Source organism: Lemur catta, chromosome 4 (genome assembly GCF_020740605.2).
Source record: "Lemur catta isolate mLemCat1 chromosome 4, mLemCat1.pri, whole genome shotgun sequence".
Classification (NCBI taxonomy): Eukaryota; Metazoa; Chordata; class Mammalia; order Primates; family Lemuridae; genus Lemur; species Lemur catta.
This window is the reverse complement of record NC_059131.1, coordinates 105162202-105176333: the sequence shown is the minus strand read 5'-3', so window position 1 is coordinate 105176333 and position 14132 is coordinate 105162202. Positions and strand designations below refer to the sequence as shown.

The 14132-nt window shown below is 41.1% G+C and overlaps 1 protein-coding gene across 1 annotated transcript in view; it reads right to left on the bottom strand.

Moving 5' to 3' along the window:
* The window catches only part of NWD2 (NACHT and WD repeat domain containing 2), a 167653-nt gene that overhangs the window by 9241 nt on the left and 144280 nt on the right, over nt 1-14132 (bottom strand). Inside the window, exons 4-5 of the mRNA XM_045550496.1 lie at nt 6553-6756; nt 3431-3575 (exon numbers count right to left, since the gene is read on the bottom strand). Coding sequence (XP_045406452.1) covers nt 3431-3575; nt 6553-6756 — 349 coding nt within the window. The remainder of the gene's footprint in view (nt 1-3430; nt 3576-6552; nt 6757-14132) is intronic.

Below are 14132 nucleotides of genomic sequence, written 5' to 3'. Positions count from 1 at the left end.
AGTCTTTTAAAATTGGCTCCCTATCCTCCCACCATCCCTCCCTCCTCTCTCTCCCTCCGTCCCTCCCTCCCTCCTTCCTTTCCTTCATCCACTTGGGTATTCATTGAGCACTTACTATGTGCCAGGCATGCTGATAGTTGCTTAGGATACAATGGTGAGAGAAAACAGACACACTGAGGCAAAAGCCATTATGGAGTGCTATAGACTGAATATTTGGTCTCCCCAAATTCCTATGTTGAAACCTAATCACCAATGTGACGGTATTAGAAGGTGGGATAGTTGGGAGCTGATTAGATCATGAGGGTGGAGCCCTAATGGCTGGAAGCACCCTTATGAGAGAGACCCGAGAGCTCCCTTGCCCCTTCTGCCATGAGACACAGCAAGAAACAGCCATCTACGAACAAGAAGCCAGCCCTCACTAGATAACAAATCTATAGGTGCCTCGATCTCAGATTGTAAATTTCTGTGGGGGAGGCTCTGAGTACACAGGACTGGGCTGGGCATAAAATGAGCAAACTTATATGCTGGCCATAACTCTAACATCTAGGCAAACCTAGGGCACACATACATATACTCCATTATGTAACCACTAAGGAAGGTGAGAATGTTACTAAAAAATAGTACCTTTCAGTGGAACTCTTGTGATAATATTTTTTTTAGTAATGATAGCCATTGATTGCAATTTTTGACCCAAGTGAAGAAGATATGTTTATAGTTGCCAGTGTTCAGTAAGCTGTGTCACACGTATCAGTACATTCTACAAAGCGTATTAATCGGGCAGGTTGGTTAAGGAACCCAGTTAAAGGAGTTTATAGAACACACATCTACTCTTCTTCTTAAAGAAGAGTAACAACTTGTTCCAATGAGACAAGAGAAGATGCAAGAAATCAGAACACCATGAGCTACTGCAGATGATGTCCTTGGGCCCAGCTCTTTCCTAGCCATCTGGGCAAAATGCTCGGGCACATTCTGGACTCAGAGTATGATGACGAGAAAGTGGTCAGACTGTAGTATCTACACACAATGCACGGCAATCAGAGATATGTGCTGCCACATTTGACTCCCAGAAAACAACTCAGCTATTATATAAAGTGACATTGTTATCACATCTATGGGAAAGAGTGTGTCAATCGGGAATGTTGATAAAGGAAAGAGATACAGATAAATCAAGTTGCAGAGCCCATCTAAGTGTGGCTCAGGGGGAAAAAGGCTGTACACAGAATGCCTGGTATAGACTTAAAATAAAGCTGAATAAAAGAGTGATGTCACACAAAGTCAACTCTATAGAGCTATTTTTTGAAGCAAAGTGCACTGTGATGATTGTGGAGAACTTTTATTCACAATTTCTGATATTTGCCTATAAATATTATAAACTTTCCCCTCTCCTTACTAGAATACTATATTGTTTTATGTCTTTTCGTGTTCCTCAATATCCCGAAATTTAACCAGTCACAGCACCCAGTGACGGTGACATTAGGAACAGGTTCCCAGCCCTGGCAACTGTCATCCGTAAGACATTAGTCCCTCTACTATCCTCAGGACAACCAATTTTGACAGTCACAGAAGGGCACCATTTTTTGGGTCTAATTTATTTCTGTTCTTCTCTTGTTGTTAAAAAAAAAGGTGAAGACATAAGTGTGAAAAATTACATTGCAATACAAATAATACACCTTTGCAGGTTCTATCTAGTATTCTTATGTTCGAGATTGCTAAAAATATTATAATAATTTGCTACATCCATTTGAAAGAGCTGGCACTTCTCCAGCAATTTTGATTGTTCAGACATGATCTTAAAATGAGTTTGAAGTGTAAAATAAATCGTCACGAGCATGTACATCTATAGGAGATGTAACTCCAAGCAGAAAATAGTCCAGCAGTTCATGTGAAATCACTACTGTTCACAGGGCTGCCCATATGGACGGAATTTTTTAGTACAGAGAAAGTTAGGGAAAGTGTTTACCAGTGAAATACTTGAATACTTGAGCTATATGATTGCAAATAAGAGGATGCTTTCCCCAAACTAGTGTTTTTCACATAAAGAGTAGGAGAGCGTTGCTCTGGGCATTTTTTCTAAAACAGCACTTTTTAAGCAATGGGGTTGTTTTGTTCTTGATAAAATATGAAGAGCCAGAGCCCCCCAAATGGATCTAAAGGTCCCAGAGGAACAAGGATACATGTTCATTTACATACTCTAGAGAAAGTATTTATTGATGACTTAAGACCTATTTTTTTGAGAGCTACCTTCTGGAATTTGTCAGAATGATTTATAACTTCTCTGCGCTTGACATACATGTATCCAGTGAGAATAGTTATCAAGCACCTTTCAAGTTTTCAAAAGTGCTTTGCCATGCCATTCAAAAAACCAATCTGAGGACACAACTACAATTGCTTTTTCCTCAATAATTCTTTACTATCAACTTTCAAAAATAAATGCTACATATTTCCTTACTTTTACCCAGCAGTGTGTGGTTTCCTGTGCAACTTACAATCAAGCTTCCTTTCCATGGTGGAGAAAGGCCAAGTGAGTCTCTGTTCAGTCGCTGGAGAGATTTTTATTTTAATGTTAAATTAGATCCTACCAATCTCTTGCTTCCCACCCTCAGATGGCTTCCCTTCTCACCTAGAACAAAACATGAGGTTCTTACTATGGCCTGAGCTCACCTTCTGACCTCATCTCGTCTTCCCAGTAAAAGTAAAATTAAAAAAAAAAAAAAAAGTAAAACCACGTTTCCTTTCTTCCTGCTCCTGGAATTTGCTAAGCATGTTCCTATCTCAGGGATCTTGTACCTGCTGACACTTCTGCCTGGAATTCTCTACCTTAGATACAGGTGGCACTGCCGGCTCTGATTCCTTCCGTCATTCAGGTCACAAGTCATGTCCTTATTGTCTGCCCCATCTGTATCTGGACGCCCACATCCTCCATCAGTCACGATTATCCTATCACTATGTTTTATTCATGTGACTTATCATTTCTGAAATGATCTTGTTCATTTATTTGATCATTTAGTTACCCAACCCCCAATTAAAAAATAAGTTCCAGGAGAATAGCGACTTTGCTTTATTATTCATTTTTGTCTCTCCAGTGGTTGGCACATAGTAGGCCAAAAGGTGAATAAATGTTTGCTGGATAAGTGAGTGAACGAACGAACAGCTCACCTGAGAAACAGTGGCACAATCTGGCCTATTACATCCAGCCACCTCTGACTTCTTTTAAAATCACATTTTCTGGAGAAGCCCTCAAGTTAAGTAAAGGCATCTCTATGAGTTAAAACAAAACAATACTTTCCTCTCCAGGACATGGAAACATTTAGAAAAATTAAATTTCACCAAGCAGTAAATGTGATTAAATCTGCGGAACCATAAAAGGGAAGCAGGGGGCGCATCTATTATTTATTTATTCCTTAGTTTACTGAGGATGTATTGAAAGTACCTGAGAACAGGTATCTCTTAGCTTGGCTGTATTTCATTTTACCCTTTTCATGTAATAGTTTCACAGCAGCCTTAAATATCTTCTTGATCTCATCTGATATCTCTTGCCATGTCTTCTCGTTTTCAGCATTGGCAGAAGGCTGCATCTATGGAAATGTAAAAGTAAGAAATTAGTCTTAAAAATCATTAATATTTAGGAAAATTTAAAGAAAAGCAATATTTAAGAACAAAAGAATTTCTATTATTTGAAGGCCTCTTATGTGTCAATATTATGATAATTGCTTTATAGACAGTGTCTCATTTAATCCCCCCTAATAACCCTGAAAGTTTGAAGTTATCTCCATGTTATGTGTGAACTTGACAAAGTTACACAAGGGTGTGACTCAAAAAGGGTTGGTTTGTTGGGCTTCCTTATTGTACCGTGTTCTCCCCTTATGAGCTTTGATACCAACGTCATAACAAAATAATCTCTTCAATATCCTCCAAAAGGGGAAAGGAAGTTAAAGGGCTGGTTGCACACATTGCATTTAATTGTGTGTATCTGTTTCTGCTTCACTGGTTTTGATGATCCACTAGGAAATAAAATGGGAGGACTGCCTACCAAGGAGGTAACATTTATGTAATCCTGATGATAATCTTGTCCAGACATTCATTTACTCAGCAACACTTTATGCAGAAATATCACATGGGCTTTTAAGAATAATTTGAATTTCCCTAGAGGATCACAGAAATAAATGAAGTAACATTGAAAGCCAATTACATAGTAACATATGAGCAAGTGCTTCCCAAAACACTGTGCAAACATGGTTTCCTGAGCCATCGTGTGTTTTGCTATCTTCATGCACTCCTAGCATGTTTAACTAGGGAATGGTTTGGATTTACCTTAATATTCCCATCCAGAGAAGCATTATTCAAAGATAATTACTTTGAACAATGCATGTGAGGGGGGTGAATAGAATCAAGGATGCTGACATGATTTTTTATTGTACAGAGATATCTTGGATATCAGAATGACAAACACACAGGCCCTGAAATGAACTGTGGCTAACACGGCTGTCCTCGTTTTGGAGCTGCCCGAATCAAGGACGTTCTCTTTGGAGGAGGGATGGGTATCTATGCCTTCTTTGCGATCTCTTTAAACATTCTGTGCAATGACTAGGCCCACCCTTTCCCTCTGCCTCTTTCATTCAGTTTTAAGGGACACATAGTGGATCCACTTGGGAACCAAGCAGGAGAGGAGACGAGGATAATGTTTCTATCACGCCCAGGCACGAACCAACCTCACTCCACGATTCTACATAAGATATAAGAATTTAAATGAACTGTTTGAAATGTTAAAGGAAAAATATGAAATCAACAATCTACAAAAGAGACTATCAAAAATAGCTAGGCAGATTTTAAAAAGGACCACCCCCTAATTCCCCATCCCCAACACCTTTCACAAAATAAAAAATATAACTGCTGAACTTGAAAACTTAATGCATGGACAGAGCTAACCCAGCTGAAGAAAAAAATCGTTGAGCTAGAAAAATGGTTTGAAGTGACCTGGAAAGCAGCACGCAGAGATAAATAAATGGATAATGTGAAAGAGAGTTAAGAGACATGGAGGATAGACGAAGATGATCTAACACACATGTAATTAAAGAGCAAAAACAAAAGAACGGAAGGAATAGAAGAGAGATATTATTTGATGAAATGAAGGCTGACAATTTTTCAAACTTATAGAATATATGAATTCTTGGAATTAGGAAGCATGACGTGTATCAATCAGAGTAACTAAATGGACACATTATAGAAAACTTGAGAAAAGAATATTTTCAGATAAATACTGAGAGAACTTCATTAATGGAATTTTATTTAATCATTAATTTATTTAATTCCATTATTTAATGAAATGTCAATTATTTAATATTATTAAACATTGATATTAATAATCAAAATATAATTAATTAGTTAATATCACTAGTAAACCTTCACTGGTGGAACTTCCAAAAGATATACTTCAGGAAGAAGGAAAACTACCCCAGAAGGAAAGTCAGAGATGCTAAAAGGAGAGGTGAGTCAACATTTGGAAAGTTTCTTAGCTTTGGATTTAGTTTTCTTCATTACATTTTTCAAGGTGTACAATGTGATGTTTTGATATATATATACACTGTGAAATGATTACCATGATCAAACTAACATATCCATCACCTTGCCTAGTTACCATTTTTTTTTTTTTTTTGTGGAGAGAACACTTGATATCTACTCTGTTAGCAAATTTCGAGTACACAATACATTATTACGAAGTATGGCCACCGTGCTGTACATTAGGTCTCCAGAACTTATTCATTTGTAACAGGAAGTCTGGACACTTTGACCAACATCCTTGCATTTCCTCCCATTCCAGCCCTGGTAACCAACCACCCCTTACTCTCTGTTACCAAGAGTTTGACTTTTTAGGTTCTGCGTATAAGCAAGATCATTCAGTATTTGTCTGTCTGTGTCTGGCCTATTTCACTAGCATAGTGTCCTCCAGGTTCACCCATGTTGCTGCAAATGGCAGGATTTCTGTTTCTTTTTTTTAAAAAAGGCTGCATAATATTCCATTGAGTGTTGTATGTGCATGCGTGTGTGTGTGTGTGCCGCATTTTCTTACCCATTCCTCTGTCGATGGACACTTAGATTTCACGTCTTGGCTACTGTGAATAGTGGTGCAATGTCCACGGGGAGTGCAGGTATCTCTTCAAGGCAGTGATTTTATTGCCTTTGGGTGTACACCCAGGAGTGGGCTTGCTGGATCACATGATAGACCTATTTTTTTTTTTTTTTTGAGGAACTGCTACACTGTTTCCCATGGTGGCTGTACCAGAGTACAGTCCCAGCAACCCGTGCCAGGGTTCCCTGCCCCGCATGCCCTCACCAGCACTTGCAGTCTTTGGACTTTCTGATAGCCGTCCTAGCAGGTGTGAGATGATGTCTCATTGCGGTTTTGATTTGCATTTCCCTGACAACCAGTGTGGATGGAGCTGTTAAAAGAAATTCAGGGCTTGGGGCAGAGTCACTTTCTGTCCACTCTGCCTTTTCTGCGGGGAAAACGGCCTCAGACGGCCCCGACAGGGCCAGTGAGAGGAGGGCACTCACCGCGGGCCCCTGGGCCCTCAGCACGTCCGACCTGGGCCTGAGGTAGTAGGCGGCCGGCACGGAGTTCTCGTCCCGGCAGAACCACTCTTCCAGCAGCCGCGTCTCCAGCTTTGCCTCGGCCGCGGCGTCCAGAATCATCTCGAACTCCGCGGCTTCCACCTCCCCAGGGATTCGGATGTTCCCGTATTTTTCACCTAATAGTCCCTGTGTTTCCACAAGAAAGTTCAGTTTAGTGTGTCACCAAAGCAGTTCGTTTTCGCGATCACCTTACTGGGTCGCTCAACACATACTGATACACAGACAACAAGATACGTGGCTCTGCCAGTTTTCTCTTTGAAGCACAGTAGGTACTCGATTTCTTAAGTAAAATTAGATCAGTTGTATTATATTATAGTAAATCACTTACGTGCTGAGAAACGAGATTGCATATCACATTAGACCAATTCAAAATACAGACTTTTGGTGGCAAATTTACTTTCTGAAAGTTTACATAAAACAACCAAAGCTCTTCTACTCAGAGATGCGTTTCTGTCCAAGAAAAATGACATGCTGGACCTGACGGAATGTCAAACATGTTAAGTCTCAAACAAAACAACTGCTGTGCCGAGAGCTGACAGTGTGATTCTGAGCTCCATATTCACACAGCCGCGCAGGGAAGAAGCGTGACGTCACTGAACGTGATGCGACTAGTGACCGCGTAGTGTCTACGTGGACCGTCACGCGTGGGTGCGTAACGTGATCCGGTATTTCCCTGAAAGGCATGTATTCAATATGTATTAAAAGCCTTACAAATCTATATAACTTTTGGCTTGGCACTTTTTCTTCTGACAATTTTAAAAATAAAAATTAAGGATGTACATAAAGACTTACCAGAATATTTATGCTGAACCTATTTTTTTTGAACAGGAAAGAATTCTGTAATAACCTAAATGTCCATTCAAAGGATGTACCAGATTGTATTATAGAACTGTATCGACTTAGAAGTATTACGTGAAAGGGGTAAGTTACAAAACAGTATGTATGATTCCAATGTTTTATATGTATATATAAGGGAGAATACTGCATGGAGAGAGAATATCATGCATACATGCATACACAGACAAATACACAGGATAGAGATTTTATAAGAATACACAGAAAGATTATTGATGGCTATCACTGACGGGGTGATTTTAAATTTCCTGAAGTCATTTTATGAATTTATTGCTTTTGTACTAAAATCATTTTTTTGCAGGACATATGTATTATCTTGTAGTGAGAAAAACAGCAGGTATTTAAAAATTTTAAACCTAGTGATGCTGCCTATACTCCTTTGTGGAGCAACACTTTTAAGGTTGCTGGAAATGTTTGCTTAAGCCAGTGGTTCTCAAAGTGTGGTCCTGGGATCTTGTTAGACATGCAAACTCTCAGTCCCCATCCCAGACCTACCTACAAAAAAAGAAAGTCTCATTATGTAGCTGAGCAATCTGTGTATTTTTTTTTTTTTTTTTTTTTTTTTGAGACAGAGTCTCACTCTGTTGCCCAGGCTAGAGTGAGTGCCGTGTCGTCAGCCTAGCTCACAGCAACCTCAAACTCGTGGGCTCAAGCAATCCTCCTGCCTCAGCCTCCCGAGTAGCTGGGACTACAGACATGCACCACCATGCCCGGGTAATTTTTTCTATAATATTTTTAGCTGTCCATATAATTTCTTTCTATTTTTAGTAGAGACAGGGTCTCACTCTTGCTCAGGCTGGTCTCAAACTCCCGAGCTCAAACGATCCTCCCACCTCGGCCTCCCAGAGTGCTAGGATTACAGGCGTGAGCCACTGCACCTGGCCAGCAATCTGTGTTTTAGCAAGCCCTGCAGGTGGCTGAACTTCTGGTTTAAGCTAATAGAACTATTAGCTTATACAGCACCTGGTATTTCAGTTAATCTTCAACATCTAGCAGAAACAAGGAGGTAGCACAAAGGAGGTCTGACATAGATCTATAGCATCCAAGGCAATTTTGCCTGCTGTATAGAATCCATGGGAACCTTTCTGTTTAATCTGTGGAAAACTTCATTCTTCCTCCTGTTGGTTAGCCCCTCAGCATAAACATCAAGCCTTGTTTATCCACCGGAATGGGAAGTGCTGGTTTGGCTTCTCTAGGGGCACTTCTCCCCACCTCTACTGCCTAGCACTGCCTTGTTCACAGCGCCCTTTTCATCGGATGTGGGCAGCTGAGAGAACAGGAAAAGTCCTCGGTAGATCCAGGTCCAGCACAAATTCACAACCTAAAGTTTACAACAGGATGGGAAGTTCCGTGAGGGCAGAGGGTGGGGCTGATTCCTAGCACATAGAAAGTATTAAAAACACATTTGTTGAATAAGTGAATGAACCAAGACAGAGAAAGAAATCATTCAAGTTTGTTCTCCTCTTGTCTGAAGCTGCTTCTTGCATTTAAATCTAATGGCTGGGGTCTCACCAGCTAGAATAACAATCTGGGAAGGTAGCGGCTGCTCAGCAGCACTCGTTCCAGCATGTACGTTTAAGCAGGTACTGCATAAACACACCTCTGGCCGGACAGTGCCCCCTTCTCTCAGAACATGAGCTGTCTCACACAACCTGTCTGTTCTCTTCAGCTCTTTGCCCTTTGGAGGGGTTTGAACGGAGGAATTCCACGTTGTTGGCATCATTAGTTCAGTGTGGTTTATGAGGGTTTTAGAGAGTTTCCTTAGAGATAAGAGCGTTTTAATTTCAACTCAAGGTTGGAAGGCTGATTAAAAACACTTTTATTTTAATCTGCATAGGATTTGGGCCATTTTTGAGAACAGGCTGTATGCAACAAAAATGGTGTATTTCAGGTTGTTTCTCAATTTCTAATGGTCCTTTTCCTAAAATCTTTTCTGCAGGCATGGCCTCTCATTTTACCACAGATACAGAGGGAGATGATCTTTTGGGGGGCAACTGACATGGTGATTATCCTATTTCTCTTGGCTTCTTCTGGGTAAGGACTGTCAGCACCTGTCAGCACCGATCAGCACCCTCAATCAGGGCTGTATGTCATAAGGAGCGAAGTTTTAGTGCCAGATGAGCCATCTAGCAAACCCACATGGGCAAAATAGGGAAGAAGAGGATGTGTATGCAGTAGGCATACAGGTGGAGTTCGGTCATGGGTGGAGGACCAGGTGGATAGGCAGGATCTTAAATGCGGGATTCAGTAATTGAAAACTCTCCATCCAGCAGCCAATGAAATCTTGGAATACCACGAACCCAGCCACCACAGTCCAAGGCATGACCAGCTGGATTTGGGGGATAAAGCAGAGAAGAGGACAAAATAGTGACTAGTGAGCCAAAATCTTGTCCCAGGACAGGATCCTAGTAATATACTAACTGTTGGTTCTTCATCTTCTCTCTGCTCTAAATAAGGCTGGTCCCAGAGACAGGGCAAGGTCAAATCTACGGATAAGTTTCTAAAATGTGCTTCACGGACCACCCAGGGTGCTTGTTAAAATGTGGGTTCCTAGGTCCCTTTTCAGAGTTAAAGAACACTGTAGGTGAAGAATCCCAGGAGTCTACATTTTAAAATGAGGTTCCAAATGCAGATAGAATTCGAGAGCCACTGCTGTGGACAGTGTGGTCTCAAGGTCTCGTGAGTAATGGTTAGCAGGCACTGAAGAGGCAGGGCCAGGACCGCAGCAGATTATCACAAAAGCCGTAGGCTATTTAAAAATAATAATTTTTCCGAGTTGAGCACCTGGCACCAAATACTGTAATTATTTGATCTATATAGTGAGGCAAAATGTTCCTTAAAGATTACTAAAAAAGAAAAAAAAATCCTCATTCAATTCAAATAACAAATATATATTGAGTGCCTACTATATATAAAGTGATAACATAGAACTTCAGAAAAGTAATCATGTGCTATAGGTTTAAAGTTACTTATTGGATTGTTCTCCCCTAGTCTTTTCTTTTTCCTTATTGATTCTTCCTTTAGGCGGAATGCTCATAAATCATGAATCAGTTATTCTTCAGGAGGCCAAGAAAGGATTCTACCCGTAGTCTTATACTGCTGTTTGAAAAACAGCAAAAGAGAATTTTGCTACCACATTTTTCAGGAAGAATTTTTGGGGTTCTTTGTGGTTATAGTTCTAAGGTGACACACAACTTGTCTGTAAAACACAAATATTTTACTAATAAGGTAACATACAAATATTTACCAGGGTTGGAGAGAGTCAATTTAGACAAAGGGTCAGTCCAACTCAGTTGCAAAGTCCAGCTCGTCTGGTCAATGGCTCACAGGAGGGGTAGAGATGCGGGTCCAGGCCCAGAGGCCAGCGGGGAGACTCCAGGAGGCAGGATGGAGTCCACTGTTTGTGCCTAATCAGACTCTTCCTTAGCTCTGCAGCCACGGGCGTGTCCCTGAATGAGCTTAGGGCAGCCACAGAAGCTATGAGCGAAAAGGCATCCTTCTCTGTTCACTGGCAAGAGAATATTCACTCCTTCTACTGAAGGCGAAACAGACTTTCCACATCCTTTTCCATTCCTAATACTCAGGAAGCTTGCTGTTTGTTAATTTGGTGGGGAGCTGAGGGACTACATTCAATTTTGCACTGAAGTTCATTTTTATTAGTTCGACCAGTTTGATTTATTATTAGATCACCATTGATCAATCTGCCTGTGATCCTGGACAGAATGGATGCATATGGCTGAAATAATCTTCTACTTTTTATTTAATTGTATAAACACTCTTGTCACAACATACATGAACACATGGGATTGTGCCTGTCTACCACTCCCACCCACTTTATCAAATGTGGAAACGTATTTAAATTGGCTAATTCGTAATCACTGAGGATATGTAATATCAGTTAGGTTGGGGCAACATTACAATTGAGTGCTCAAATACAATCTGCAAGTTAAGACCAAAGGGCTGAGAAGTCTAGGAAAATTTTCTAATATTTTTAACTGTCGTTTTTGCACGCATAATTCTAGAATAACAAATACTCCCTAATGTTTTGGTACTGGATAAAAGTGATTGCACAACATTTTACTAAATGCCACTGAACTGTTCACTTTAAAATGGTTCATTTTCTGATTACGTGAATTCTACCACAATTGAAAAAAAAAGTACTTCTCTTTATAGCTAGGAACTTAAATATAAAAAGACGCTCTACTTTTTCTATGTTCCTTCATTTCTTTATATGCTGATATAGATGACATCTAAGCCACCGCTTTCAAAGGCTTAGAGAGAACATTTTCCTTTCCCCTCAATTGATTTTCCTTTTCCATCAGGCAAACATTGATTTCTCCCCCGCTGCTTTTCATGTGCAGTTAGCTCTGCCTGGGCTTGCTGCTGAGAATCCTTGAGGTCTGAGCCTGCTGGTGTGCAGGTTTTCCTGCAGCAAACACCACAGAGGAACTGAAGTATTCTAGAAGGTGATGGCGAGCTCAGTAAGTCCTTGCCTTTACTCAGCTGGGAGGTGTTAGGAAAGACAGGGGGACAGAGACTTTTGGGGTTATGCATGCCATGCGCTGTCGGGAGGTGGCAGTGCTCCCCGGGCTGCTGTCTATGTGCCACCGCTCATGGGAGAGCTGGACGGGAAAAGGGAGGTCTCAACCCCCAGCCCCACCAAACTGGCGCTGTGACAAGCTGAGGCACCCACCCTGCACAGGCCCTACCCCCAGCCCCATCAGCAAAGCCAGGCAGGTGGGACTATTACCTTGGCTCCTTTCTATATTTATTAAAATCCACATTTTATATATAATTTTCCCTCCTACATGATCTCATTGAGCACTCATGAGTCTGAAGTGTGGAGAGCTGCTGAAGAGGACCACAAGGCTCACACACCTCAACAGCATTGCCCAAGACCACCTCTCTAAGAAGATGCAGCAGTAGCAGCACTTTAAGATGGGACTTTTAATTCAATAACTTCTTTCTTTCTACTTCATCAAGTTATTGTGCTTTTCTTTCAGAGAGTGCTGTTAGGTGTCTTGTTTGCTCATGACGGCTCTAGCCAGTGCCCTTGGCAGGGCCAGCCACCACGTATGGCTGTGCAGGCTGTGCACTGCACAACTCCAGGGGGCGCTGTTACAAGGACTTAGGCAAGTTCAACATTGTGGCCTTGGGTGTCAGTATTCCTTTTATCTGATTTATTGTTGAGTGGAGGGACGAAGGTGGTTGTGATGTACCCCCGGGAGCTCACAGACAATGTGGAGCGAGACCAACTGTGGAGTGAGACCAATTGAGTCCTATCAGAGACAGCTGCCCCTTAGTCACACACTTAATGTTATTTTCTCAATGTTTTGGAAGTCAAGAACATCTACACACCTGTTTAAAATTTTAATACAAATATACTTTAAGAGTAAATTAGAACTCAATTACTCAAACTTTAAGTTTCATGTGTCACAAGAAAAAAGAGTAAATGGAGAAAAGGCGATGTGATGGTTAATTTCATGTGTCAGTTGGATTGGACCACAGGGTGCTCAGATATTTGGCTAAACAGTTATTTCTGGTTGTATGTGTGAGAGTGTTTCTGGATGGGAGTGGTAGTTGAACTGGCAGACCGAGTAAAGCAGATTGTCCTCCCCAAAGCGGGATGTACCATCCAGTCCTTTGAGGGCTCAAATAGGACAAAAAGACAGAGTGAAGGAGAATCTCTTCTCTCTGCCTGACTGCTGGGCTGAGACACTGCTCTGCTGTTCTCAGGCTGGGACTTCCATTGGTGGCACTCCTGGTCCTCAGGCCTTGGGACCTGGCCTGCAACTTATACAACCGGCTTTCTTGGGTCTCCAGCTTGCAGAAGGCAGATGGTGGGACTCCTCAGACTCCATAATCACAGGAGTTAGGAGAAGGTTAAGGCATTAGGAGAGACCTTAGGAAGTTGCTTCACCTCTCTGAGTCTCAGCTTTTACATTTGTTTAATGGAGATAAAACTGTAGACCTTCGTGTACTACTTACATGGCCCACACACGCTTGGTTTATTGTAGGAAGCACATAGTTGCTATGGGTGAAAGCACTCTGTGACATAAAAAGCACTTGGCAATATGTAAGGTCTCACTGCTTAAACATAGTTTATAGAGAAACATATGTATAACAGAGATAAATACTGAGAGGAACAGCTGGACAGACAGAAAAGGAATGAAATATTTCTTGATTGGAAAGACAGAGGATAGAAAGGAGGAAAAAAATACATAGGTAAATAAATGCTCAGAGGTGGTAGGAAGGTGAGAAACTGTGTGGTCAGATAAGGACAAACTCAACTACTCTCCAGCGGTGGAAAAAAAGAGGTTTAAAAGAATGATGCTGACTTAACTGTGTCAGGTAGTTGGAACCACAGCAACAGATGTTTGGGGTCACCTTTATAGAGAACGCAGGCAGTATAACCACAGATGACAACACACATGTAAAATGAAGTAAAGAGAAGTAAAGTAATCTGTATTATAATCAGTATGCTAATAACTATGTTTGCAGAAATTGAATAACTTAAACTTAACTGCTCTGTAAAGGAAGACCAGTACTGCTATGGACTAAATTGTGTCCTCCCCAAACTGATATGTTGAAGCCCTCACCCCTCCATGTGACTGTATTGAAGATGGGGCTTTTAAGGAGATAATTAA